We start from the raw sequence: 26,261 nt of genomic DNA, 5'->3' as shown, positions 1-26,261 counted from the left end.
ATCTTAAATCGTTGTGCGAAGCAGTGTGATATGAGCAATTATGTATGCATAGGTACAGAAAAGTGATACTTATTCTGACTGTAAAATGAAATCTTTTATCGTGTTGTCTTATGTATCAAGGGCGATTTTATGATAAGCGCGAATCATTTTCTATCTAAAAATTTGCCAAATTTTTAAATTTTGTTCTTTTTTCTTCATTCGTATTTATTTAGAAACTGGCAGATTTAAAAAAAAATTCACTTTGAAACGCATTCGCTTCACAGAGAATCTTTGTCGTTTAGTTCTCTCATAAAAATTCAAATAATAATTCCGTTACTAATTACACGTATATATATATTACTAGTTGTATTCGATTTTTCGTAAGTAACAAACAAGTAAGCGAATTGTTCAAAGCGTTTATTCTCTACTTTATTTACATACATAGAAAAATGCAGTTTAGCGCGTATATAGTTCTTTCCGGAGCAATCTGACTTTATTTCATCCGATGAACGAGATCATTTTTGGAGTGTCAGATAAATGGGCTTCGTTATCATTTTAATAAGATAAAACAATACGGTTACGTAATCTAATTATAATTTCACGGCAAATATCATTAAGAATTATCTGTTTCATGAATATTCTGTTCATCCATTCGTATTTAAACTTGATTTACAGCAGCATTGTATAGCACTGTAGGTACATCAAAAAGGGAAGTTTACTCGATAATGTATCATCGATACGCCAGAATATTTCATTCAAGAATATCGATGGAAATTCCCGCGATGTTTCCTCACAGGGGAAGGACAATTACACGAGGAAATAACACGAAACCGTTGACGTTGTCTACATCGTGCTGTAGACACACGTTAATCGGGTAAAGTAAGAGGACCGTTGGTAAATCGTGGGGTACGCGTGACCTCCAGGAAATCCTTGTATAGAGAAACGAGCATCGCTGCATTCATCCAGTCTTTCTTAAAACACCGTTGATTTTACACAGCCGCATACGTATTGAGACGAGCAGACGCGAATAGGAGACCGACGTTATCGTAAAACTATTAGATCTGTTAGATCATTAAACTTATGCTTTGCTTTCTTTTTCTTTCTATTTCTCTTTCTCTCTCCCTTTTTCTATGCGATAAACGACGCATAATATTATGTCCGCATATTGTTGCAACGAAACATTAAAAGGAAAAGATTCGTTGACGGCTATTCTCGGACAATCGTAAAGACGAATTGTCGGATAATCACATTTGATCAACAGCTCGAAGGGAATACTGTTTGACGTAAGTTTATGCCTTTTCATGTAAGAAGTACATATGTATATCGAAATGTATAAAAAACGATCGGAAAGTATCGACAACAACCTTATATAATGCGATATATGTGTGTGTTTACATTTCACATACATGTATTGATTTTGAGATTTTAAAGTATATGATTTATTATACGGATTATCAAAAATTAACAAGACATTAACGATTAACGATATAAATTGTCATTTGTCCGATAAAATTGTCGTTACTCTGCTATTAAACATCTAAAACTCACGTACGTGATACGAAATCATTGCTTGTTAATTATCTGGTTTGCCGAAATTTAAAACTCATTTACGATGCATCAGCTTTTTATGATGCTTAGATTAGATAAAGTGAAATGTATCGCATTTGTACCTTGTATTTGCTCAGTGTCATTCCCAATATTGAATGTACTGTCTGTTCATGACGTTTGTACAATTTCTTTTGCCAATAAAGTACAACATTATCGGACAACTGTAAATTCTGCGAATATTCGTTTCGTATGCCCGTAATATCGAGCAGCTGTGTAAATTTGCAGATCGTGCCGAAGATGACGAATCGGAAAGTGACATTATTTTTGATAGAGCTATTTTTACTGCTTCGCTGCTTTCTTTCGGGTAAGTGAAAACGTGAATACATACATCGTAAAAGAAGTCAATTAGTTGACATTAGTTATTCCCGTCGATTTCCACACAAAGACGGAAGAGCTCTAATTTTCTACAGCACATACAGTATATACTTTAAAATGGTACAACTTTTTCAAAATCGAATCAAACTATTTGGTTTTTTCCTTTTTTCGAGAGGTTAGACGGATTACTTTACTAGATGATGTATAGAAAAGATTTTGAAAAAATTGCAGTTACTTGGAATCACGAGGAGAAAAGCAAAGTTTATTTTTTATAACTTTTTTATCTGGCCCTATAATAAAAACTTAAACAACACGGTTTGAAGATTTATGCCCGTTATACATATACATGTTGAAAATTTTATCGAAATCAATCGATACGGAAATAAGCGATAGGCATCGAAAGATGTAAGAATCTTTCGATTTTATGCCGGAAGTCATGAAAAAAACCATTATTTTCACCATTTTTTACTGTTTTTACCTCCTAACGCCATGTATATAACTGCCATAAATCTTCAAAACGTGCTGTTTAAATTTTTATTACTGGTCTAGAAAGGAAGGTTATAAAAAATGAGCTTTTTCTGTAGTTTTTTCTTTTTTTAATAAATTATTAATTTCTTTTTTTCAATTTTTAAAAACATTTTTTTATACGTCTATCGATTAACGAACCATGAAACTACTACTTTCTACTTGAAAATACTAGTAGAATTTTCATTATTGGATAATCCTTTATCTCTTTAGAAACTATTGTAACGTTGCGTAATGATTTTGAATTCGGAGACATTGACCCGGAGATAGCGGATGAATTAGACTGGACGAAACATCCTTGTCGACGAAATTGCAAAGACGATGCTCCACCGATGGAATGTCGTTACGTCTTTAGATTGGAAGCTTATTATACAATGAGCAAAGCGTGCTACGATTGCCCATTCAATGTTACGGATTGCTTTCGTGAACATTGTATTCCGGCAGACGGTATTCAAAGATCAATTTTAGTAATAAACCGACAAATGCCTGGGCCGCCTATCGAGGTATGTATATACGATATACAACCGAATAACGCGTGTTATAAATCTGTCGATCGGAACTGATACTGGAACGTGTAAAAAACTAAAAATCAAAATTGATTTTTTAATGACTTTGGTCTTCCTTTTCCTTTTCTCTCCCGATGACAACCCTGTATACGTGTTCTAATAACTGGCTTAGTTTGTTATTTATTGTTATTTATTATCACAAAAGTACATGCATTGGTCTATATATAATCTATAGTCCTTACAATGTTCAACGACATGGTATATAATATACATATATAACATATGACGATACGGTCTTGTAACCATTCCCTGATAGAAATGATTTAAACTCATATTTGATTACGGATATTGGCATATTCGAACAAAATTCATACTCCGTAATACCCTAACTGTAACTGATATTCATATACATAGTTACATACGTAGTAGACATAGCTAAATTAGAATCTATTTATTTATTAATGAGTAAATTATCTACTCGGTCGTAGGTGTGCCAAGGTGACAGGATAATAGTCGATGTAATAAATTTATTGCATTCCGAGAGTACGACAATGCATTGGCATGGTCAACATCATGTTAAAACGCCGTACATGGATGGTGTACCCTACGTATCTCAATGTCCGATTTTGCCAGGTTCGACATTTCGTTATGATTACATTGCCACAGAGGCAGGCACGCATTTTTGGCATTCTCATTTAGGTGCGAGGGCATTATCGATTAAACGTTTAATTTCTCGTTTGTTTGTCAAATCGGTCAACCGTTTTTAATGAAAATCCGAATTTTTAGGCTTTCAACGAGGCGACGGAGTATACGGTGCATTAATCGTACGTACACCACCGAAGGTGAATTGGCATAAAATCTTGTACGATATCGATGAACATACTATCCTGATCTCAGATTGGACTCACGAATTAGGAATTGATAAATTTTTAAGTCATCATCATGCAGGAGGAGATAATAAACCACCTAATATATTGGTTAATGGTTTGGGTCGTTTCGTAGTTAATCGACGCGAAAAGAATATATCTGCCATAATGCCAATTGCAACATTTACCGTTAAACAGGTAATCTTAAACAGGCAGATAAACAAATAATTTCTGCTGAAGATTAACAATTATCACGTCTCTTTTAATATTACATTTACATTTACAGAATGCTAGATACAGATTTAGGCTTATCAACGCCGAATTTCTTAATTGCCCGATCGAATTATCAATCGACAATCATACTATACGTGTAATTAGTTCAGATGGACGTGATATCGAACCCGTCGAAGGTACGTACAAGTATAACAGAAAGCGAAAAGAGGGAGGAAGAAAATGATAAGGAAAGGGATTTCTTAACGCAGAATTTATAATTCTAGCGGGATCTTTGATAAGCTACGCTGGCGAAAGATTCGACTTTGTCATTGAAACTCATCAAAACGTGGACAACTATTGGATACGACTTCGCGGATTAATGGATTGTGACGAAAGATTTACCAAAGCCCATCAGGTTGCTATATTGCGATACGAAGGTGCGGCCAAGAAAGATCCAAAGGGTGTGGTTGCGTACGAACGCGAATCCAACGATTCTATGGGTCAGGTGTGTTTATGTGCAACCTGTTCGAATTTTTCAATTTATCATATACCTACATTTATACAAATGTAGACATGCGAAATGCGATAATACGTGCATATAACAAATGTCTTTTTCTTTTAGCGAATAAATGCTTTAAACGAGGGTACAGAAACTGATAAAAGTATCAGTATACCACTGTTAAAAGCTATGGACAAAAATGACAAATCTAATACCGCACCTCCTGATTATCAATTTTATGTGTCTTATGACTTTTACAAGAAAGATAATCCTCATTTTCATAGGAGCAACCTTTATGGATTTAATCAAGGTAATACCGCCCATATTGACCAAAGATGTAATAGATATACAATATATGTATATGTATAACATATAAGACATATATGTAAGTAACATTTGATAAATTTCTTGCCTGCTTGATGCTATTTCTAGTAAAGGATACAAAGCGAGTGCTCACTCCTCAATTAAACCATATCTCAATGAAATTACCATCCATGCCTTTGTTATCTCAAAGAGATTTCATTGATTCAGATCAATTTTGTAATGCGAGTACTGTTAAACATTGTGTGCAAGATTATTGTGCTTGCACTCACGTGCTCCAAGTAGATCTTGGTAGTGTGGTGGAAGTAGTTTTAGTGGATGAAGGTTTGGAAATTATTTTATATTATCTATCCATAAAAATCACACGATTGAAATTGCTTGTTTTTTCATTATTTATTTTTTAGGTTTTGCTTATGACGCGAATCATCCATTCCACCTTCATGGCTATCAATTTCGTGTGATTGCAATGCAGAGAGTCGGCAAAAACGTCACCGTTGACCAAATAAAAGCATTGGATAAAAAGGGAGCGATACAACGAAATCTTGATCGTGCTCCGTTAAAAGACACTGTAACGGTGCCGGATGGTGGTTATACCATTGTACGATTTCATGCGGACAACCCAGGTATTTCTGACAGATAATCAGAGCACAGTATACTATACGTTCGTTCGATATCTTTACAAATTTTATATTATGGTCATTTTTATCAATTTTAGGCTATTGGTTGTTTCACTGTCACATTGAGTTTCACGCGGAAGTCGGAATGTCCTTGATTTTTAAAGTTGGTGAACACAAAGATATGTTGCCAGTACCAAATAATTTTCCTTTGTGCGGTAATTGGCAACCTGAAGATATACGATTTAAATCAAATGCCGCCAACGTTTTATTAAACACTGCGGAAAATTCCGTAATAGAAAATTCAAACACGACACTGGATAAAATGATTGAAAACGGTATACAGCAATACATAAAGGTGTTACCACAAATTTTAAAAACGTTACATATCTCATCTTCGGCCAGCATCTCAGTTATTCCGTATTTTTTGATTTCTTGTTCTTCTTTTATCGCTATAGTCTATAAGATTGTGTAAAAACGGAGGTCGTTTGTATATAAATATATGTACTATATTAATCTTCCCATTACAGTTAAATAAGTGATACACAAGTGATATGTAACATTCTCTCATGTGAGACGTTAACTTCACTTGGTTATTTGAAATCACCAAACAATCGTGTTACCAAGTAATATTTGATATGCAGGGTATATGTTTTAACAGAAAACGGTAGAATATCGTATAACAAGCTGAAGACATTAAAGAACTGCCCTTACAAGAATAATCTGATATCGAGATAACATATTACAAAGTACATACATTAAAATGCATTATCCGATATAGATAACTATTCCCCATGAATCGTATGTATCTCTTGTTAAAGATATTTCACATTCATTGTCGATAATTGCATATCGTTTCATTCGTTTCAGTAAATATTGTCACATACATAAATATAGCGTTACATTTAAAAGAATTACATCGCTTACAGAAAAGCTATTTATTTGTATGACACATAATCAATCCTCTTTCAAATCAAACCAAAGATTTGTAACAACATTCATATATATATCTTCAGTTCTTTATATGATATCACACTGGTTCCAGTTAAAAAGGACAACCTGTATTATTAAATGCAAACTGCGATACTAAATGAAGTTGAATACGTTATACGTATTTTATTACTTAGTACTGTAACAAAAAGAAAATGTTAAGCAGGAGAAACGTCCATTTGTGTTCTAATCTACTTTCAATTGTAAGTAGTTTTATCTATTGAGTATTTCTACACTGTGATATAAATATTATAAGCATATCTATTAAAGATTAAATACTGTTAATTGCAGAGAAACATTATTTGTAGTAAGTATGTAGCCAACTTACTTCTTGTTTTTACATTTAATAATACGTGCGAGCGAATGGTTGATGAATATTCTCATGTTATGTTACATTGTTTTGTAAATGATTATAAAGTTTGATATAAAATTTATGATAAATCAAAAACTGTTATTTTATCCATCCCTTGTCGTAATATTTCGTGCGTGACAATCTGTTGAAAATTTTTTATATCTAAACATAGTCGACGTATTACAAATGTATGTGTGTAAATTCACATGTAAGCTATTTTGACATCATTTTTCAATTTTATCACTGTAAGGAAAAAGAATTTATGACGTGATCAACAAAAAAACGATGAACGAAAAGCTTATATTGATCGCGTATATATAGCATGCAACAATATCAGGAGTACGAGAGGTTTCTTAAGCTTCAAAGCTTTATTTATTGCATGTATTATCAATGATTATATTTTTTAAACTTACATTAATGTTCCTTTTAACAATTTTCAGAAGACAGAAGTTATACAGTTAAATATTATTACATGTTTCTTGAGAACTAGGAGATGGACAAATTGCATAATATACATCTTTTTGAGGTGGCCTTTGTAGGGGATGTGCCAGTAATTTAGCCATACTGTCATGCAATTTTGCTGCGTTCCTTCCTACTTCTAATATGTATGAAAAATTTGTTGTATCCAATTTTGCTATTTCAGAATAAACTTCTTCGCATAAATTTTCTGAGCAAGGTGGTTCATGTACATACAATACATCTATAAAAAAATATGGATTTCTTGTAAGAGTATCTAAAGGTCTTTTATCAATATGAAATTTTGGTACACTGTTGGAGCGTGAATACACTAAAATTACTCTGACAACAAATGTTGGAACAGCTGTGTCATGTTCTTTTGTTGGTAGAGGTAAGTTTCGTTGTATTTCATCAAACATTTGTCCAAAATCGTATGATTTTTTATCTTCTTCTAGAAGATCATCATTAATAAGATTCAAGTGATTAACAATGCTGTTAGTGTTATTGGTAAAATCGCATATCCATTGAGAGCTGTGAGAATTCAAAATCATTAATGCATATTCATGACTATGTTGAATGATAGATTTAATGTAAATAAAATTCTCAATAGTTCGTTTTATCATAAACAAAGGCATATAGCTAGCTCCTGTAGAAAGTTTAAAAGGAGTACAATTCCTCTCCCTTGTCGTATCGATTACGAATAAAATTTTCTCCGGTAAATTCATTCCTGACAAATTTCGCACCAACGTGTTATCTTCATCGGGGTATGATGATTTGAGATCCGGAATAAAACACGAAGCGCTACCAGTGTTACTCATTTTCTACTGAATGTAGGTTAGCATCTCCGAGAATTTTGTTAACAAGTTAATATCATTCGTAGGTCGTTTTCTATGCTTTGTTTTCCTATTACAACAGTAATTCGTATAAATTATTAATATAATATGTGTATATGTATTTGTATGTATGTGTTTCCTGTTTATAACGTTTTCGTGTGATACATAAATCTCATCGGCCAGTTAACTTACACATGTCTGACATTACTGCATGCAAACAAGAATATGAAAGCGAATAAAATACAATTGGTCTTTTCCTCGTAAACAATTGTTTTGTTTCACAGTGCTTCTGATTGATTTTAAGCATATAGCACAACACGAAAGTTTCTCGATACAATATGCTTGCTTTGAAAGATTATGGTAGTAGTGATGATAACAGTGAACCTGAAAATGAGAGTGAAATTAAAAAGAGGGAGGTTAACTGTATTGTTGATTCTACCAACGTTTCTGCCGTTAATTCTATTTCTGCAGGAAATTTGACTGCATCTATAAATATGCAAATTTGTTCTGCACCAGAAGTGATACCAACGGTGAATATTCGTTGATAAATTTTTTTCATTAATTCACATAGGTTAAAAATTAGTTTTATGTTGCATTGATTCAACCAGGATTATTTAAGATTACAAACAATTTTGAAATTATTCTCCTAAATAGTATAATAATTAATACTTGTTATAATCGTTATACTACAGGGAACTGAGTTGTGTATGAATCATGTTGATTCAACTGTGAAAGAAATAATGCACAACCCTAAATATGAAGAACTCTTTGCACCGGATGTTGGTCCAGAAAATCCATTTAAAACGCAACAGCAACGTGCTGTAAAAAATATGCTTTCTGGATATGTAGAGAAAGCTCATATAAGTGAGTTTCAGTTTGAAAATCAAAGAAGAACATTTGCCAGTTACGGTATGTATTATAATAATAATAGTGTAATGATAGAAATCTTAAAAGGAACCATGCATTGCAATATGATTATAGGTTTTTGCAAATGTATTTTATAGGATATGCACTAGATCCGACTGTAGATGGTAGTGCAGACGAGGGTAAAACAATTATTGGTGCAAAAGATGCAGCTGAAGAATCTGGTGGTAAAACTGTATTTGAAAGTACAGCATTAAGGGCTTCTGACAAAAGAAAACGTCACAGAAATGATGATCCTGCAGATATTGAAGGATTCTTGGGTCCATGGGGTGGATATGTGGATGAAAAACGAATTATCAAACCAACTGAGGAAGAAGCTGCAGAATTAGAAGAAATATTAGCGAAAAGAAACAGAAGGGGAAAACCAACAGAGGAAAAACCACTTGAAGAAAAAACAGTATTACATAGTACTATCGTGATAACTTTTAAATATATAGATTATTTGAATAACGAGAGAAATTTTATAATTATGATTAAACTCTTTTTAGTTAAAGATAGTGTGGATTATCAGGGCAGATCATTTTTACACGCGCCACAGGATGTTGGGGTAAATTTGAGGTCAGAGTCACCACCTGACAGATGTTTCTTACCAAAAGCACAAATTCATACTTGGGAGGGACATACCAAAGGTATTTCACAGATCAGATGGTTCCCACATACTGCGCATTTGTTACTTTCTAGTAGTATGGATTGCAGGGTGAAGGTATGTATTCGAACTTTCTGTGAAAAGTGATATGAAAAACAAATGTCAAGTCGTAATGTTGTTTATATGGTATTAATTATAGTTATGGGAAGTTTATAAAGACAGAAGATGTATCCGAACTTATTATGGACATCGTCAAGCTGTAAGAGACATAAGCTTTGATAATGATGGGAAAAGATTTTTGTCTGCTGGATATGACCGTTATGTAAAATTGTGGGATACAGAAACTGGTGCTTGCGTAAGTCGATTTACGAGCAGAAAAATTCCATACTGTGTGAAATTTAATCCTGATCCAGATAAGCAACATTTGTTCGTAGCAGGGACCAGTGACAAAAAGATTATCTGTGTAAGTTATAAACATTATATTCTGATGTTTGAGGGATTTTATAAATGTCAGTTTCACAGATAATAAATTATGTGTGCCTTTTACAGTGGGATATACGTTCCGGTGAGATAACACAAGAATATGACAGACATTTGGGAGCTGTAAACACGATAACATTCGTAGATGAAAATCGAAGATTTGTAACGACTTCGGACGATAAAAGTCTGAGAGTATGGGAATGGGATATACCGGTCGATATGAAATACATAGCTGATCCTTCGATGCATTCTATGCCAGCAGTTACACCCTCTCCTAATCAAAAGTGGCTGGCGTGTCAGAGCATGGATAATAAAATTGTTATATTTTCTGCATTAAACAGATTTAAAATGAATCGTAAGAAAACATTTACGGGTCACATGGTCGCTGGCTATGCGTGCGGTTTGGATTTTTCTCCTGACATGAGGTAATAAAATTGTTATTAATTCCTGTAAAATTCTTTTGGCATGGCACAATTTAATTCCTTTATTCTAATTTTAAGTTACCTTGTATCGGGAGATGCGGATGGAAAATGTTATATTTGGGATTGGAAAACGACAAAATTGTATAAAAAATGGAAAGCACATGATGGTGTTTGTATCGACGTATTATGGCATCCTCATGAACCTTCGAGATTAGCCACAGCTGGTTGGGATGCAAAAATAAAATATTGGGATTAAAAGAATTGTAGATCGTGTTTTTACAAAATTTATTGTGCTTTCTGTTTATTCTTGTATTTGTATTTTATATAACATGTATAAATAGATTTACTCTGTACATATATTTTCAATTGCGTACCATTAATAAAAATACACAATCATAAAAACGTAGAAATTTTCAATTTTTGAGCGACGACTCGTTGATACGATACGAAATGTACGTAAATATATTGCTTTTTAAAACCCGTATTAAATACTTAAGAAAAAGATGTTACTGTGCTAGTTAGTTAACAATTTTTATTACATTTTTTTTTCATGTTAAATTTTTGATTATGTTTCTGATTAGACGCAAGTGATACATGTAAGTGTACACACAAGGATAATACACTTCATTGACGATTATTTAATTTTTTACAAGTAGTTGAAATGAAAATATTACAATCCCGTTTAAAGTAAACGCTAGATCTTAAATAAGCTATGTCAAAAATATTTTTTAAATACTTTTTAAATAATAAATTACTAATTCTATTATTCCATGGCGGTCGTAAAAATCAATAATACGCATCATGATGTCCGCCGTTTTTGTTTCATACGTCGTTACGAATTTGTTTACTATCTTCATCAAATTAGATCCTGTGAATCTAATTGTTAGATTTACGAACGCTTAACACTATACATACATACATATATGCTCTCTTCAAAATTATTGGAATCTAACATGATAAACCGATCCATGCAAATATCTTGAAACTATATAAATATCTATCAAGAGTCTTTGCTAAATAGGAAGGTAACAGTAACTTTTTACTTACATATATAAGTATTTAGGTATATCTTTTTCCAATACGAACTCTAGTTATATGAATAAATTTATTAAATTGTTCAAGTATGTTGTACATATGTATATGTTTTCAACATCTTCGTTGAACACGTGGCTTTCGTGTCTGTGTCTATGTCATATGAGATGCGAGATTGTTTTCTCCGTTTTATTAAAAAAGATATAAAAATTGGAATAATTGAATCGATCCAAGGAAATCTATTTATTCGCCTCTCTAAGAGTACCATTAAACAAAGCGAAATTACATTACATTACAACGAGTATTACATTGTGCCCTTCTATATATAATCGCATAAATATCATTAAGGAAGGTGACAATGTGTCTTTAAAAATATACGTAACATAGGTTTAATATAGAAATGGACGGTCCTGGCTTAGGATACTCGTATCATCTCCCTTCTGCAGGATGGAATTTTCGAGTTAGAAATGTACTTTCACAGTTCAGTGATCTCTTTAGTGAATTTAATAAATACATTGCACCTGCCTATCATCATGATCGATGTGAAAGGTACTTGTCTCTGTTTCTATCAATTATTATGTACGCACATATTGTTTACTAATAATGCTAATAATAATAATGTTTTATTTTCTAGATCAGTTCAAATGCGACTATATTCTATGCATAAGAGAGAATTTGTTATGGTATTTGCTGCTTTTTTTGCATGTTTTGGATTGGCTATATTTATTGGACTTGCAGGTAAGTAAGAAGTAGAAGGTATAATTTATAAAAATATGTTTTCTTTTGTCATTGTTATTCCTTTTATGATGATGATTTGTTATTAATATAGGCCCTCCTATCACCTCCACGAGCGAACAAAGAGCTCATGTAAATGGCAGTGAAGTTGCTACTGGTCCTTTCATGATGAAGACTCCACTATTATCTACGTACAGTCAACAGCTATGGGTTATCGCAAAGTTATTAACATCTAATAATGATGGTAATACAACTATCAAATGAAAAGATTTTTAAGAAATAATAAAATTGAGATTATATGTTTTGAATTTTACAGATGAAAGATATGACAAAAGCTTTCAAATAAGCATCTCCATAGATGGTATCACCATTGATCATAAACTCATACCTGTTTTGTCCACGGAAGCTGGTCATAATAGGTATGTCTAGAACCTGTATAGCACAGTTCACTGTTTGACATGATTATATGATGTTAAATATTTACTATTGCGTGTTTTCTCTTTATAGAACCAGACACTTAAAATGTGAAAGACAAACGTGCGAAGAACTTGTAGTTGCTCATCTAGGATTTCTCGATTACAGTTATTACATTATTACTGTTCACTTTCATGGACTCGAGAGCTTCCACCAACGTTATAACATACGCGATCTCACATTCTACGTCAGTAAGCACTATATGAAATAAAATGACTGTATTATAAGATTTTTCAGAATCGAAATAATCGCATTCGATAATGTTCTTACCTGTTCATAGTTCAAGAATTACAATCCAGCGTTTACGGAGTTCGAGATTTGGTTTCGATTTATCTTTTTGTTAATTGCATTTGGAGTTATGGTAAAGGACAACTTTGTGTAATATATATTCTCATATTACTTGAAAGGAAACATTATGCCATATATGTATGTTATCAATTTTTAGTGCTGGTTTGGACATTCTCTACGAAAGTACCAATTACACGATTGGTCAATAGAACAGAAATGGATTTCTATACTCCTTCCTTTGTTAATTTTGTATAATAGTAAGATGTTAAAAATTAACTTATGTTTTTACATATTTTCAAGAAACTAATTTATTTCATTTTTTTTATAGATCCATTATTTCCAATGACGTTTTTAGTAAACTCTTGGGTACCTGGTATGATAGATGCAATTTTACAGACGACGTTCCTTTGTGCAGTCCTCATGTTTTGGTTATGTGTTTACCATGGTTTAAGACAAGTATGACATTTCTTTAATTGATATGACCTAGCAGAATTTAAATCATGGTATTGTTTGTACTTATGAATCTTACATTTTGATAGAACGAAAGGCGTCTTATTACATTTTATTTACCAAAAGTTTTGGTAGTGGGTTTACTATGGTGTTCCGCGTTTATTTTAGCAACATGGTTGCGCTGTACAGAATTAGAAGATCCCACTTATAATTATGTTCTAGATACATCAAATTATTTTGTAAGTTATCAAGATAATTGATAGTTAAATCTTTGGCATGCAACATTTTTAGTTGATACTTAAGGATCTATATGATTATAGGGTTTCAAGGTGTTCTTCTTCACAGTAGGAGGATTTTACATAGCATATCTTCTTCTTTTAATATTGAGAGCGTACAGCGAATTGAGATCCATGCCGTATTTTGGTATAATTTCAAATGATATATTATCTTTCTCCTTTGTTTCTCTTTTTTCTATTCTGTTTCGGTTTTTCTTCATTTCTATGTTGTTTCTCAGATCTTCGTTTACGTTTCTTAACACTGCTTGCCGCTGTGGTTTCGTTGGTTTGCGGTTGTGTGACAGCACGACAATTTGGAGCTGGTATTTTCGAAGACAGCTTTGCCTCTCGTCTCACCACCTATTATCGTTCATCCGCGCAATTTATGGCTTTATATGGTCTTCTAAATTTTTATCTATATACGATGGCTTATGTATATGCACCGGCGTATCAACAAGTATATGGTCAACGTGAGTATCTTTAAAAAAATAAAATATTCCTTCAGCAGATCATTGTATTATTAATTCAATCGACATTAGATTCTTCTATAACTAAGGACAACCCCACGTTTTCTATGATCAACGATTCCGACGAAGAAGTCATATATGGATCAGATGAAGAAAGTCGACGACCTTTAACGCGAACGTCACGAATTGTGAATAATAATAATTAATCGAATTAAATTTATTACTGTGAACGAGGAAGAAGCATTTTTAATGCAAAGGATGCGGTAACGACATAATGTCAAAAATAGCAATCGTAAATATGTTGTAAAATAAAATACATGGAAACGAATAATTTATCCTAAGCGAAACTTAATAACATGTAATTCGTTATTTGCACGTATTTGTGTACATACAAGATGTATTATACTTTCACTCAACGCATAAAATTTTAGTTACAAGTTACTTGTTACTTGACGTGTGATATTATGTATGTTTTTCTTATTTTTGATCGACTAATATATCAATAAGATATCCTAACTTATTGTATTGTGTTAGAATGTCTGATGATAAATATAATAGAGATGTAAGTGCATCGAGTGACATGTGAAAACAAGCGTGAAAAAACGATCAAGTATATTTCGTTTCCGTAATGTTAGTCGTATGCGAGAACAAAGGGTTTATTGTATTCACTATTGCTCGCTAATACTAATGTATAATGTATGTAATTACTCTTGAATAACATAAATTGAGAACATTTTGTGTATTAACAATTATAATTCTAAGTCGATTATAATCCTATAAGTCGAAAAGAAAATAACTGTTTTATTATTTTGTTATATTTTTGTCAAGTATCAAAATTATCTGTATAAATATGTTCTCCGATTGATATAAAATACATAAAAGTTTAGCGTATTTAATTGTCACAACTTTTAGCTTTTTTGCAAAAGCTATTTAAGAATACTCTCTTTTACATAACAATTCATTGCAGAAACAACAAAATATAGCAAGACACGTATTAATATCAACCGATTCAAAATTTGAAAGTCGGGGAAAAACGGAAATCAATGTGTTACACGGAAGTATTATACATACGTATGTATTTACTACGTAGGGGCACGCGCGAGATGCATGTGCATGTGTAAGCCACATAATCATACAAAGTGTAACGTGTAACGTTCATTTCTGATTGTTTGAATTATTATTAAAATAAATAACCCGTACCTCATTTTACATTTTCTTGGTAAGTTTAATACAATAATATTCCTGCTAAATTTACTTATAATGTTTCAATCAAAGTACATTGAATCACATAAATAAGATGTATATACGTAAGTAAATGCGTTGACTTGTGAAAGGTTATAACAAACAAAACTGTTAAGTCTCTAGAAATTACTATTAGCTTACACTTTTGGACCTAAAATGATTATTTTTAAGTACAAATACTGATTAGTATCGTTTAAAATTCGATTGAAAGTAATGTATATAAAATTATTTTAGATAAACACGTTTATAGAAAATGCCGAAGTCAAAAGAGTTTGTATACACGGATGACAGTTCTGATGAGGTATTGTTATCAAACTTATAGTATATTTATATTAAACATTATATTATATTAAATTATGTAAATAATGAACATGCATATGTTAGATAACATCAAATAAGATTGGTATAGTACTCCTTTGAGTATAAAATACATGTAAATACAGAACACATACATTATATATTTTTTCTTCTTGTTCTTTATTATATAAGGAAATGAAACCAAAGAGGCAAAAGAAAGAAATTGAGGACAAAAAAGGAAATGTATCAAAAAAGATCCCAGAGAGAGAATCTAATAAAGATGAAGATACTGTATGGGATTTGGGAAATAACCGCCAAATTAGTATAAGAGACTTTAAAGGAAAATTATATGTTGACATCAGAGAAATGTATTACGATAAAGAAGCAAATTTAAAGCCTGGGAAGAAAGGTACTAATACATTTTTTGTATACGTTTATATATCGTAAATAACAATAATTGAAAAATATTTTATTCTTTATGTAGGTATTTGCTTAAGCATATCTCAATGGCATAAATTACTATCTGTTGTGGATGATGTCGACAAAGCAGTAAAGTCTAAATCCTGAATATTTATTTTCTTCTGTATCTAGTAAATATTTCAATGGTTTGGGATTATTGAATATCAAATACACGTCTCTATTATTATTTATAGATAAACTACATTACATTTTATATATAATATTTAGTCACAGTCATGTATCAGTTTACGTTATATCCATGAAATAATATTTTCAATAAAACATGTTTTTCATCTTATGCATATGTCAAAACAATTTAAAAACTTATCGCTACTTTTATCTTCTATTCGCAAGATTAACTGTTATATAATACAACAACTATAAGATTATTATAGTTTCTCAGGAAATTAAATAATAATAAAAACATACCGAATATTTATGTTATATAGCATACACACACGCGCGTGCTCGCACACACACATATACACACATCATGTATGATGTTTTATGTTTCTGTACAACTTTAAAAAGTTAAAATACTTAATCATTAATCATTGTTCACGCTGGCCCATGGACTGAAGTTAAAAACTTATCCAGATCTAAATTATTTAATAATGTTTGTGGATCTGTTGTGCATTGCTGTTTCTCAGTCTACGAATAAAAAGAAAAGGGAAATAGACAAAGAATAACAGGTAAACTTTTCATGAAGTTTTATGAACGAACAAAGGATCTTAAATTGATCACAAACCTGTTTGCTTTCTTTCAAATCTGAAAGTTTTCTTTTTGAAATCTTAGCAGCAGTGTTGGCTGAAATTAGTAATTTATTAAATCTATGCTATTAATAAACAAATACTACTACTTAAACTAAAATTACCTTTATTAACTCCTCGAATTCCGTTTACGTTCAACCGTTTTTTACTATTGTGCAGTATCTTGTTATTTCTTTCATTCATGACAGTAGCAGTTTTAATAGCGACTCTTTTCACACAATTTTTTGTGCACACAAATGATTCGTCCAAAGGAGACGAAGTTGCTAAAGGTTTAGCAGGTTTGGTTGAAGTATCGATAAACGGGTTGTTTAGTGTTTCGCAATTATTTTCATGCTTAATTGGTGATTTCCTGCTTCCTAGTCTTTTTCTAGTCTTTGGTGGCAAATTAAATATTTCTTCATAGTCAGTGGCAGTCATTACTTTAATTGTTTCATCGCAATTTTTATCGTTCAAGACAATATTAATTTGGAATTCTAATTCATGATTGCTATACCTACGCCTCCTTTTTTTGGAAGATGCATTATCGTCATATAGGAAATGATATTCTACCGAGTTAGGAATAGTTACGTTAAGATCCATTTTACGATTATATTTCATACATTGAGATTCGACCATATACTCGTGCTTATACGTGGGAACGAGCTGCAAGCACTGAAGAACGCGCGATAAACTCTTTGGATTTTCCGAGTTGGTATTTTCTGTGGTTGTACTTCTAACAGTATCGTGTATTTCAATAGGAGGAGCATTATTATTTTTTTGATTAATCGAATATTCGATAGCATTTGATATCTCTTCCCTCTTAAATACTTGTTCCTCGTCACTAAACAGATCTCGCTTTACTTGATCAACTTTTGATTTTAATAAAGTACTTGTTTTTTTACCACTATTATAATTCGGGCATTCCCTTAACTTACATGTATTTTCTCCATTATAATTGCAGTCGTTTTTTGTACCATTGTATTCATTCCCGCGTAAAATAACTTTATTAATGGTATTACTGTCGCCTTTTTCAATTTCCGTGTCAATCTCGTTTTGCATTTCTGGATTCCCTGTCACATCTAATTTTACTATTCCTCTGTTTTCCGTAATTTTCGATTTATAAGTTTGATTTTCCATTTTAAGCGCATTTGCTTGTTGATATACATTAACTTCAACGTCACTCATAATGTTATCAGCCGCTATTTCGATGATTTTTTTTGTGTCATTTTCGGGTGCTAAATCATTATTTTGTACATGCTTATTGTTATTATCTTTTTCTTCTGAATCTTCCAAGTTATATAGTTTACTTTCTGATGCACCATCAATGGATAAATGCTTTGTGCATTTGTCATCGTTATTATTATTACTATTACTATTATTATTATTATGTTTATTATTGCTGCTATTAATGCTAGCATTACTAGCATTGTAGTTATTGATATTATTATTATCAGTGTTGTCACAATTATTGTCACTACCATCACTATATTTGTTGTTGCTATTATTAGTATTATTAATTTTATTATTTAGGTTATTATTAGGATGATTTGATTCTTCCATCCACCTTTTTCTTTTCTTTTTTCTTTTCATCTCACTGAATTTATTCTCAGTCTTCTGTCTATATTTGTACTGATTGTTTTTTTTTCCCTTTAAACTAATATTATTCTTATCCCTAAAAGTGATTCGACCTTGCTGGCTTTTATCTCGGGTAAGATTAGTTTTAGGTATTTCACGAAATTTTGCTATCATACGTTGTCTTTTTGCCTCCAATTGGACAACTAACTTTTTATCTATAGTTAGAGATCTTTGCCTTTTTTCCATGGAAGAATGTTTTATGGATTTAGTCGGTTTAAAAGTAATCAAAGAATTCGATCTTAAATGTTGTATATTGATCACTTTGGGTTTCTGTTTAAATCTTTTATTTGTAGAATTTTCCATAATTAAATGTTGATTCGATTTTGACAACTTTCGATCTCCCGAAGTTATTAATGCGGAAATTTTCGAAGATAGATTAGTTAAATTCTCTATACCGACCTTTGAACTATTGGGAGTCTCAGAAATATCTACTTCATTCAAAGTTTCATCTTTGGCAGGTGTTTCTTTCATATTAGTTTTACAATCCTCTTCATTCTTTAATATTGAAAACACTTTTGAGGGCGAGGATTCACATTTTCTTAAAGTAATAATTGCCTCTTCTGCATTGGTTGGTTTAATTTTTAATCCTAGAGTATTATTTTCCGAAATTGTTGAACATTCAGTTCTTTCTTCGTTTATTGTTTCTATAACATTTTTAATTTTGCGTGTCGAATCGCTGTTTGTATTGACACAGACTTGATTTGTAATATTTTTGCTTTTTTTATTAAATGTTTTTAAATTAGATAAAATAGTTGTTGATGGTGACGACGACGACGATGATGACGACGACGATGAAGACGACGACGACGACGACGACGACGAAGACGACGACGAAGTTGACGAGGATGGGGATGAAGAGGAAGATGATATCGATGCATCGCTATCATTCGATTCTTCGCTATTCGGCAAATATTTTTCATTATCGACATTCATTTTTTCATACATATCTTTATTCACGTTATGTTGAGTAACACCATTCTCGATACAATCAGTTTTCGTATAATAAGTCGAATCCCGTGAATTAGCTGATATTTTAAGTTCTTTTATTGCTTCTTCTTTCGGCAAATTCTCTTTGATTACTTCGAACTGTGTTATTTCTAATTTCGTAGATACACAAGCTTGATACGTGTTCGTAGAATTGATAATGTTTTTCGGTATGGATTGGTTTGTACATTGTAATGGTACTGTGGATGATTTTTCGATATTATTACCCGGTTTCGTCTGTTTTTCATGTTGATTTTGCTCAGAAGTTGGTTTATAATACGGAGAACAAATATCAAATGTTTCTTTTTTTATATTGTCTGTGGTAGTTTCTTCCGAGATTTTTGGAGTCAATGCAATGCAAGGCGTTTTTGGAAATTCTGGTGTATTTATGAAAGAACGTATTTTACTAGAATCTTCGCTAAATTTAACAAACGGTGTTATATTGCTGCTTGGACTGAGCAATCTTGGTGTTGGTGGAACACCAGAAGAATTTTCAAATTTTTTCGGTGTTTCGTGATCGATCATATTAGGTATTTGTACTAATTGCTGTGTAATATCGACAGAAGCTGTCGTAAGTTCTGAATGCTGTATGGCGTCTATGGAAGTGATGTCGTTCTCTAAATATGGTTTTTTCTCAATTCGATCGTATTTATTTAAATTGGTCCTCAACGTTTTCAATTGAGCATACTTTTTCATATTTTTCCTTTCGAATGATAAGTTATTGGTTGTTGTTGTTGTTATCGTTGCATTTTCATGTAAATGATTACTCTTCGCTAATAATTGACACTGAGCATTCTTCTGTTCAACAACAAGCTTACTTTTATTTACTGCTGGTTTCACGTTAGAAAAATTTGCTTCCAGAGTATTGTTAATCCCAGCGTCTAGAAAGTCTTTCTTTGCTTCGGATTCGTTACGATCTATGCTTTCTATGATCGATGATTCCATTACATTCCATTTTCCCACGGTACATTCATTTTTTACATCTTGCACAATCTTATCTTCCTTTGGCAAAATATTTTTACTTTTTCCTTTCGATGTGCGTAAATTGCGCTTGCCTTTCTTTGTCGATGGGAGAACAATATTTGATTTAGCAATCTTTGTAGAATTCGTTCTCTTGTTACTTGTGGATATCTCCGTTCCTTGGTGATCCTCGTCTATACCAATATGTAGAGCTTTCCGTAAATCTGCATCCCATGTGCCTTTCGTAAGTTCCAGCGACTTGGATTGGATCTTGACAAGTTTGTTTTCCGAAGAAACGTTGATATTTGAACATGGAGAGACATCGCCTATAATTATCCCAAGTCCGTTATATTTCTCCCATTCGCCCATAAGCTTTGGTACTGGACTTCTCGTCGCTATCGGAAGTTGGCAATGTTTTAATGGAGTCTTAGTTTTATGAGTAGATGTGGTAGTATTAGAAAGCGGTGGCGATTTGTAAAGAGAAGTTCTACATACAGATGTAACGAGTTTTGCGGATTCCGAAGAAAAGCGCACTCCTTTGTTTTCATTGACCATTTTATCGGATACAGTTGTCTTCATCGGCGTGTTAAAATCAAGAGCTCTTATATGACTGTTCCTTCTTCTTGGTGTTGATAAACTTAATCTATAATTTTTCGATCTACTCCTCAGCAACGATCTCGGAGTACGTTTATTAATGATATCACAATCGGTATTTTTTGAAGCTGGAAGATGGTGATCATTAATGATATTGTTCGCTTTTAACGGAGCAACAACTTTTGCGTCCTGAATGACAGATGTCAAGTCAATATCTGATAAGTTTTGATTGCTCTTATTCCAATTGAATTTTATGTATGGAGATAATCCAGAAGTGGATAAGCTAATGTTATCTTCTATATTTATCATAGGCATGCTTGAACTATCTAGTAATGTTTTGGTGCTAGTTTCATTGCTATACAGGGTTATTGATTCTCCAGCAACTGACTTGACGGTATCGGAAACTATGGGATTTGTAATTGAATTGCCAATAAAATTATTAATATTATGTATGGTTCTGTTTTTCTCTTTATTATTGTCTATTTTGTTATTATCTTCTTTCTGAGATGTGTGTACTTTCGTGGTCGTGGTCGTGGTCGTTGTCGTTGTCGTTGCCGTTGTCGTCATCGTCGTCTTCGCCGTTGTTGTTATTGTCGTCGTAGTTGTTATAGCTGTCATTGTTATTGCACGAGAAATAAAGTTTTTTAAATCGTTTGGCGTACCACAGAGTGGTGACGTTACTTTTTGAGCGACATTTACGGTTGTTAGATATAATGTTTCCACGAAATCTTTATTCGTTTTATTGATTATCGGTCCTTTGGGAACAATAGGAATGAACCTCGAATTTGTAGTAGATGTTATCGGACGAGTCAGCGGGTAAGAATTTGCCGATAATATATTATTTATTTCTTCTTTCGAACATATTACTAATGTTGGCATTGTTATTACGTTTTGTTCAGATGTATAATTGTTTATGCTACCTTTTGGTTTCTGTCCTTTAACCTTCGTAAGTCGTAACCGTTTTACCGACGATCTTTTAACCTTTGATTCTATATTATTACCTTGAATCGTTGTAACAACGTTACTGCCGTCTTTTTGAATAGTATCAGTTGTTAATTTTCCAATTTGCCCGGTATCTTTATCAAGTTGAATTTGAAATATTGGTAATTCTTTTTCGCTATTATTGTCTAACGCACATACAATTTCTTTCGTTCTTTTATCGTTTGCCGATTTGTCGTTAACGATATTTGCGTTTATTATACTTAATACTGCAGCGGCGTTTTGATCTTCCAACATATTATATTCTTTCTCTTGGTCACGTTGTTCGTCCTCATTACGAATATTTTGTTGTCTAGAAGAACTACGAAGTCTGTGCTTTAATGGAATATCTGCATTTATTGTTCCATCTAATTCTGTGGACGATTTAACATCTAATATTATAGATTCTAATGGATTATTGTTGTTTAAAATCACTTCATCTTGTTTATCTTGTAAGCCATCAAGAAACTTTGCTTTTTGTTTAGCTTCTGTATCTTCATCGTGACTTGCATCAGTTTCTGTGTGTGGTCCGATGATTTCTTCAAGAAACTTTTCAAACACAGGATCAGTCTCTGTTGCTTCTACTATTGATTTAATCGTGTTATTTAGTTCTGCCATAATAGAAGTATTTGCTTCACCATTTAGAGGATCATTTAAATTTTCATCTTTCAATGACACATCTGTTGGAAGTATTGCTTTATTTATATTCTCAGCAATTCGCTCTTGTAATTCGATACGGTTTAACAGCTCTTTCGTTAATAACTATAATACAGATTACAAAAAGTTAAAAATCAATTGAAAAGTTATTGTTATAGAAATCGTTAGTAGTATTATATTAATAATTAGTAATCGTTAATAGTATTAGATATATCGTCAGTATTACTTACACTAAGATTTTCTATTGGTTCATCATTACTTTCTGATTCAGATTCCAATATATCGTATGGGACAGTTTGAACTTCTGCGCACGAGTAGCTCAATAATTCTTCCGTACTTGTCGCCGTGGTACACTTATCAAGCATGTGCAAATCTTTCATATCGTTTTCTGTACATGCATTACTTGTGACAATATCTTGTATGTTCTGAATGTTTATATCGCCGCCTAATTCAAGTATAAAGAGTTAAATGACAATTTCCACGTTCCTTTACCCTTACTATTTAACTATGGAATATACATATATGTCGAAAAATTATTATACTTATTGTATTATTGTTACTATTATTTTTTTCCTGATTATTGTTATCTTCAAATTGAACAAACCTTCATGTTGTTGTATAGAGTTATTATATTTCTTCTCTTTGATATTAGTGATAGATTTTGGTAATTCTAATATATCCATATGACCTGGTAAACTTTCCAATGGAGTTGCTTCTATATTATCGAAATTATGTGCTGTAGCAGCAAAAAAATGTTAGAAAATTATTAGAGAATCTCCTAATATCGTATGTATGTCCTTGACCTTGTACCTTTTGATGTACCTTGAGCAGAGGGTGAATCGGGTTGTTGTGATGCGTTTAATGTTACTTTTGTACGTTTACATCTCTCGCGTTCGTTATAACTATAACGTCTTTTACGTGTACTACTACTAGATATTATAGGAGAGCCATTGCATATTTGAGAATTAGTCTGTAAATATGTAAATAAGTGGTACAAAAGTAGTAGAACACATTACTATTATTAATATGGTATTATAGAAATACGAACAACATAACATTTAATCGTAATTAATAAATTTCTATAATTTGTATATACCTGTGAAAGAACATTAACTTTGTTAACACTAAAATCTTGTCTCCAAGATTCTTCAATAAGAAATTTCAACTGTTGGAGTAAGTCTTCACAATGCTTTGACTGCTCGTGATTAGCTATATTGCTAAGGTATTCATGAACTATAAAATAAATGCTAGTGGAATAAAACAAGCAATATTTTTGTTCGTGAATTTTATATTTGTATTGAAATCTTACCAGTTGAATTAATAGCAAAAAATTTTTCAATGACATCTACTAAGGTCATTCCATTAACTTTAGCACTGAATCGTTTTCCATTTGAAATTACAGTACGGCACTCTTGTAAATGCGGAGAGGTCTCTAAAAATACTTTAGCAGCTTCCATACAAGTTTGACTTTCAAGGTACCCTAAAATTGATTATTTAAAAACTATCACAAATCATATGTAGGAAAATCCAATGAAACTTTTGAAAAATATGTATATATATATTATGTTGTGTAAATTATACATCCTATATGCATATATATATATATATGTATGTATATGTTTAAAAATAAAATATCACTTGTTATAATAATGTTATATTTATTATATTTAATATCTTTGTGTATTTGGTGCAACATTGATTCATTCATTTGTGTAAAACTCGTTACTTTTTTTACGATATTTTAGTGTATATAATTAAAGCAATATTATTATTATAAAATTCTAACATCTTGTCAAAGATGATATCATTGAATCTCTATGTTTTATTACTATCTACATTCCCGCCAAATAATAGGTTATCATGATAGGACGCGTAAGATAAGTACATGTCATATTACCCTTACCAAAAACTAATCTAGCTATTTCCGAAGGTAATAATGTTTCCATAATGCTTATCGTCATTCGAAGTCTGCAATTATCATTGAAAAGTTATAATCATTTTTAGAAATGTTCAAACAAAACGTATCACAGCATAGTATACAGACACTTTGAAACAATATTATAATACAAATCTTGAAGGATGTTGAATGGAGTATCTTTTACGCGAAGCAATGTTACCACCATTGAAACTATTTATATTTTCCTCCATATCAGTGAAAGTGGAAGGAACTTTTTATAAATTTAATCATTTCGTAAGTAAGTACGTCCTAGATGTTATTATACGTTGTTAGTTGTTTAGACGGAAATACGAAAACATCTCTTCTAGTAATACAGTATATGATATAGCATTATACAGCGTTTAATATTATCTGATATTATGTATTGTTTCTCAAGGTTCAACAGGATCACTCCTTATTATTTAAGACAAGAGTAATCATTCTGCATTATTTAGTAAGAACCTGTATGTACTTTGAAATATTGCAAGCTATAAACACAGTCGTGATTGTTATAAGTGATTACTATATATAATGTGTTTCATTTAAATTTAATTTTTTTAGATCTTTAACAAATGGGTAATTGGCAAATGGAGGTTGGGAGAATGATGTCATACATATTATTTCCCATTGGTATTTATTATTATTTGAATCAAGGAGAAAGTATCGAAGAATGGGTACAGAATGAGAAGAAAAAGTTTGAGCCTATGAGTAAAGAACAACATGCTGATTTAATGAATTTTATCGAGGAATGTAATAAGAAACGACAGTTGAAACGTATCATAGAAATAGAAGCCCAATATAAAGACTAGACTACGTCGATCAAATTTAACGTACACATATAATTTTAATCTAAAGCAAATGAGTAAACATAAATGTAGATGTAAATATAAATGCGTTTATTATTTCCATTATCTTTAATAATAGTATTATGTAATATTAATAAATTGTTAACTGATTATATTTGAATTGTTTACATGTACTTCATTCCATATTGTACTTTATAATGGTATTCAATTATTAATTACACATAACAAAGATTATGAATAACAATGATGTAAACAAATGTTATGTATATATATACACACACGCATACACAAGTATGCGATGAATATTTGATTGTAATATCGTATTTCGTAACAATAAAATTTCTGATTGAAACGCTTAATTAAAATGTGACATAAACTGAAAATGATTCGATTTATTGTGCAAATTGAATACTATTTTTCATACAGCACTTGAAATCACAGACGAATATACAACATAGACCTTTCATCTTATGGGATATCGTGTCCCATATTCTAAAATACCGATCGTGTAAAAAATTGGAGTATTCCCAGTTTCTTACGCCCTCTGCGATTTACAGTAGCGAGTGTAGGAATTATATTCAATGCAACTAGTAAAGTTGGTAAAGTAACGGACGAGTGTGGTAAACTGAAAAAAAGTAAAAATTTATAGTAAAAATATCCCTTTGGTTACTTATTACGCTAGAAACGATATGTACATATGTATGTACACATGTATACATATAATACAATGCGTTTTAAAATATTTAACAATTTA

General features: G+C 31.7%; 6 protein-coding genes and 2 long non-coding RNA genes across 16 annotated transcripts; 5 read left to right on the top strand and 3 right to left on the bottom strand.

Annotated features, from left to right (window-relative positions):
* The first annotated feature begins 191 nt into the window (after nt 1-191).
* On the top strand, nt 192-6,884 carry LOC100643728 (laccase-1). Of its 2 annotated transcripts, XR_007223861.1 has the most exons (12): nt 192-1,262; nt 1,813-1,891; nt 2,641-2,930; nt 3,422-3,632; nt 3,720-3,997; nt 4,086-4,209; nt 4,297-4,517; nt 4,635-4,821; nt 4,944-5,156; nt 5,237-5,455; nt 5,548-6,639; nt 6,728-6,884. XR_007223861.1 is itself a non-coding variant. In XM_003394723.4 (11 exons), the coding sequence occupies exons 2-11, from the start codon at nt 1,825-1,827 to the stop codon at nt 5,919-5,921; spliced, it is 2,184 nt and encodes a 727-aa protein (XP_003394771.1). In that variant the 5' UTR covers nt 192-1,262; nt 1,813-1,824; the 3' UTR covers nt 5,922-6,884. The 2 variants fall into 2 exon arrangements, 1 of the variants encoding a protein (XP_003394771.1); XM_003394723.4 differs by having other exon boundaries at nt 5,548-6,884.
* Nucleotides 6,538-8,062, bottom strand: LOC100643846 (BRISC and BRCA1-A complex member 1). Of its 2 annotated transcripts, XR_007223865.1 has the most exons (3): nt 7,202-8,062; nt 6,765-7,031; nt 6,538-6,575 (listed from the first exon to the last, which is right to left on the bottom strand). XR_007223865.1 is itself a non-coding variant. In XM_003394724.3 (2 exons), the coding sequence occupies exon 1, from the start codon at nt 8,060-8,062 to the stop codon at nt 7,247-7,249; it is 816 nt and encodes a 271-aa protein (XP_003394772.2). In that variant the 3' UTR covers nt 6,538-7,031; nt 7,202-7,246. The 2 variants fall into 2 exon arrangements, 1 of the variants encoding a protein (XP_003394772.2); XM_003394724.3 differs by having other exon boundaries at nt 6,538-7,031.
* A 353-nt stretch (nt 8,063-8,415) lies between these two features.
* On the top strand, nt 8,416-10,855 carry LOC100643605 (pre-mRNA-processing factor 17). Its single transcript, XM_003394722.4, has 7 exons — nt 8,416-8,607; nt 8,770-8,986; nt 9,082-9,408; nt 9,490-9,704; nt 9,787-10,050; nt 10,137-10,492; nt 10,568-10,855. Exons 1-7 carry the CDS (start codon nt 8,416-8,418, stop codon nt 10,743-10,745), a joined length of 1,749 nt encoding a protein of 582 aa, XP_003394770.1. The 3' UTR covers nt 10,746-10,855.
* Nucleotides 10,856-11,232: 377 nt separating this feature from the next.
* LOC100643479 (transmembrane protein 181) lies at nt 11,233-14,943 on the top strand. Of its 3 annotated transcripts, none has more exons than XM_003394721.4 (13): nt 11,233-11,514; nt 11,909-12,070; nt 12,156-12,259; nt 12,351-12,500; nt 12,573-12,675; nt 12,764-12,917; nt 13,011-13,091; nt 13,176-13,275; nt 13,347-13,474; nt 13,558-13,707; nt 13,789-13,891; nt 13,983-14,213; nt 14,283-14,943. In XM_003394721.4, the coding sequence occupies exons 2-13, from the start codon at nt 11,922-11,924 to the stop codon at nt 14,414-14,416; spliced, it is 1,587 nt and encodes a 528-aa protein (XP_003394769.1). In that variant the 5' UTR covers nt 11,233-11,514; nt 11,909-11,921; the 3' UTR covers nt 14,417-14,943. The 3 variants fall into 3 exon arrangements, with proteins under 3 accessions (XP_003394769.1, XP_048261234.1, XP_012163096.1); XM_048405277.1 differs by having other exon boundaries at nt 11,234-11,514; nt 11,968-12,070; XM_012307706.3 differs by having other exon boundaries at nt 11,234-11,514; nt 11,941-12,070.
* LOC125384976 lies at nt 12,537-13,182 on the bottom strand. The gene is made up of 2 exons (XR_007223868.1): nt 13,001-13,182; nt 12,537-12,928 (listed from the first exon to the last, which is right to left on the bottom strand). It is a non-coding gene; the product is annotated as an uncharacterized LOC125384976 (long non-coding RNA).
* A 332-nt stretch (nt 14,944-15,275) lies between the features above and the next one.
* LOC100643358 (activated RNA polymerase II transcriptional coactivator p15) lies at nt 15,276-16,506 on the top strand. The gene is made up of 4 exons (XM_003394720.4): nt 15,276-15,429; nt 15,687-15,753; nt 15,942-16,158; nt 16,234-16,506. The coding sequence occupies exons 2-4, from the start codon at nt 15,706-15,708 to the stop codon at nt 16,314-16,316; spliced, it is 348 nt and encodes a 115-aa protein (XP_003394768.1). The 5' UTR covers nt 15,276-15,429; nt 15,687-15,705; the 3' UTR covers nt 16,317-16,506.
* LOC100649955 (uncharacterized protein PF3D7_1120600) lies at nt 16,363-24,909 on the bottom strand. Of its 4 annotated transcripts, none has more exons than XM_048405274.1 (9): nt 24,810-24,909; nt 24,669-24,733; nt 24,075-24,245; nt 23,862-23,998; nt 23,576-23,735; nt 23,370-23,501; nt 22,996-23,210; nt 17,083-22,870; nt 16,363-17,015 (listed from the first exon to the last, which is right to left on the bottom strand). In XM_048405274.1, the coding sequence occupies exons 2-9, from the start codon at nt 24,724-24,726 to the stop codon at nt 16,855-16,857; spliced, it is 6,822 nt and encodes a 2,273-aa protein (XP_048261231.1). In that variant the 5' UTR covers nt 24,727-24,733; nt 24,810-24,909; the 3' UTR covers nt 16,363-16,854. The 4 variants fall into 4 exon arrangements, with proteins under 4 accessions (XP_048261231.1, XP_012163095.3, XP_048261230.1 ...); XM_012307705.3 differs by lacking the exon at nt 24,810-24,909 and having other exon boundaries at nt 16,363-16,859; nt 16,957-17,015; nt 24,669-24,803; XM_048405273.1 differs by lacking the exon at nt 24,810-24,909 and having other exon boundaries at nt 24,669-24,803.
* Nucleotides 24,222-25,171, top strand: LOC125384975. Of its 2 annotated transcripts, none has more exons than XR_007223867.1 (3): nt 24,222-24,240; nt 24,770-24,960; nt 25,099-25,171. It is a non-coding gene; the product is annotated as an uncharacterized LOC125384975 (long non-coding RNA). The 2 variants fall into 2 exon arrangements; XR_007223866.1 differs by lacking the exon at nt 24,222-24,240 and adding an exon at nt 24,516-24,695.
* The last annotated feature ends 1,090 nt before the right edge of the window (nt 25,172-26,261 follow it).

This window comes from Bombus terrestris, chromosome 4, assembly GCF_910591885.1.
Source record: "Bombus terrestris chromosome 4, iyBomTerr1.2, whole genome shotgun sequence".
NCBI classification, from domain to species: Eukaryota; Metazoa; Arthropoda; class Insecta; order Hymenoptera; family Apidae; genus Bombus; species Bombus terrestris.
Note: the sequence above shows the minus strand (reverse complement) of the source record. Positions and strands in the feature narration are given on the sequence as shown.

Excerpts from the sequence above, each read along its gene's own strand:
- LOC100643728 (XM_003394723.4), top strand. The coding sequence starts at position 1,825 with ATGACGAATCGGAAAGTGACATTATTTTTGATAGAGCTATTTTTACTG. Across the intron at positions 5,157-5,236 it reads AGTAGTTTTAGTGGATGAAG|GTTTTGCTTATGACGCGAAT; the intron begins GTTTGGAAATTA and ends TTTATTTTTTAG. Across the intron at positions 5,456-5,547 it reads ATTTCATGCGGACAACCCAG|GCTATTGGTTGTTTCACTGT; the intron begins GTATTTCTGACA and ends TATCAATTTTAG.
- LOC100643846 (XM_003394724.3), bottom strand. The coding sequence starts at position 8,062 with ATGAGTAACACTGGTAGCGCTTCGTGTTTTATTCCGGATCTCAAATCA.
- LOC100643605 (XM_003394722.4), top strand. The coding sequence starts at position 8,416 with ATGCTTGCTTTGAAAGATTATGGTAGTAGTGATGATAACAGTGAACCT. Across the intron at positions 8,987-9,081 it reads AAGAACATTTGCCAGTTACG|GATATGCACTAGATCCGACT; the intron begins GTATGTATTATA and ends TGTATTTTATAG. Across the intron at positions 9,705-9,786 it reads GTATGGATTGCAGGGTGAAG|TTATGGGAAGTTTATAAAGA; the intron begins GTATGTATTCGA and ends TATTAATTATAG.
- LOC100643479 (XM_003394721.4), top strand. The coding sequence starts at position 11,922 with ATGGACGGTCCTGGCTTAGGATACTCGTATCATCTCCCTTCTGCAGGA. Across the intron at positions 13,092-13,175 it reads TAATTGCATTTGGAGTTATG|TGCTGGTTTGGACATTCTCT; the intron begins GTAAAGGACAAC and ends ATCAATTTTTAG. Across the intron at positions 13,475-13,557 it reads TTTACCATGGTTTAAGACAA|AACGAAAGGCGTCTTATTAC; the intron begins GTATGACATTTC and ends ACATTTTGATAG.
- LOC100643358 (XM_003394720.4), top strand. The coding sequence starts at position 15,706 with ATGCCGAAGTCAAAAGAGTTTGTATACACGGATGACAGTTCTGATGAG. Across the intron at positions 15,754-15,941 it reads CGGATGACAGTTCTGATGAG|GAAATGAAACCAAAGAGGCA; the intron begins GTATTGTTATCA and ends TTATTATATAAG. Across the intron at positions 16,159-16,233 it reads TTTAAAGCCTGGGAAGAAAG|GTATTTGCTTAAGCATATCT; the intron begins GTACTAATACAT and ends TTCTTTATGTAG.
- LOC100649955 (XM_048405274.1), bottom strand. The coding sequence starts at position 24,726 with ATGACGATAAGCATTATGGAAACATTATTACCTTCGGAAATAGCTAGA. Across the intron at positions 23,999-24,074 it reads TTTTGCTATTAATTCAACTG|TTCATGAATACCTTAGCAAT; the intron begins GTAAGATTTCAA and ends TTTATTTTATAG. Across the intron at positions 23,502-23,575 it reads TGCTCAAGGTACATCAAAAG|CACATAATTTCGATAATATA; the intron begins GTACAAGGTCAA and ends TTGCTGCTACAG.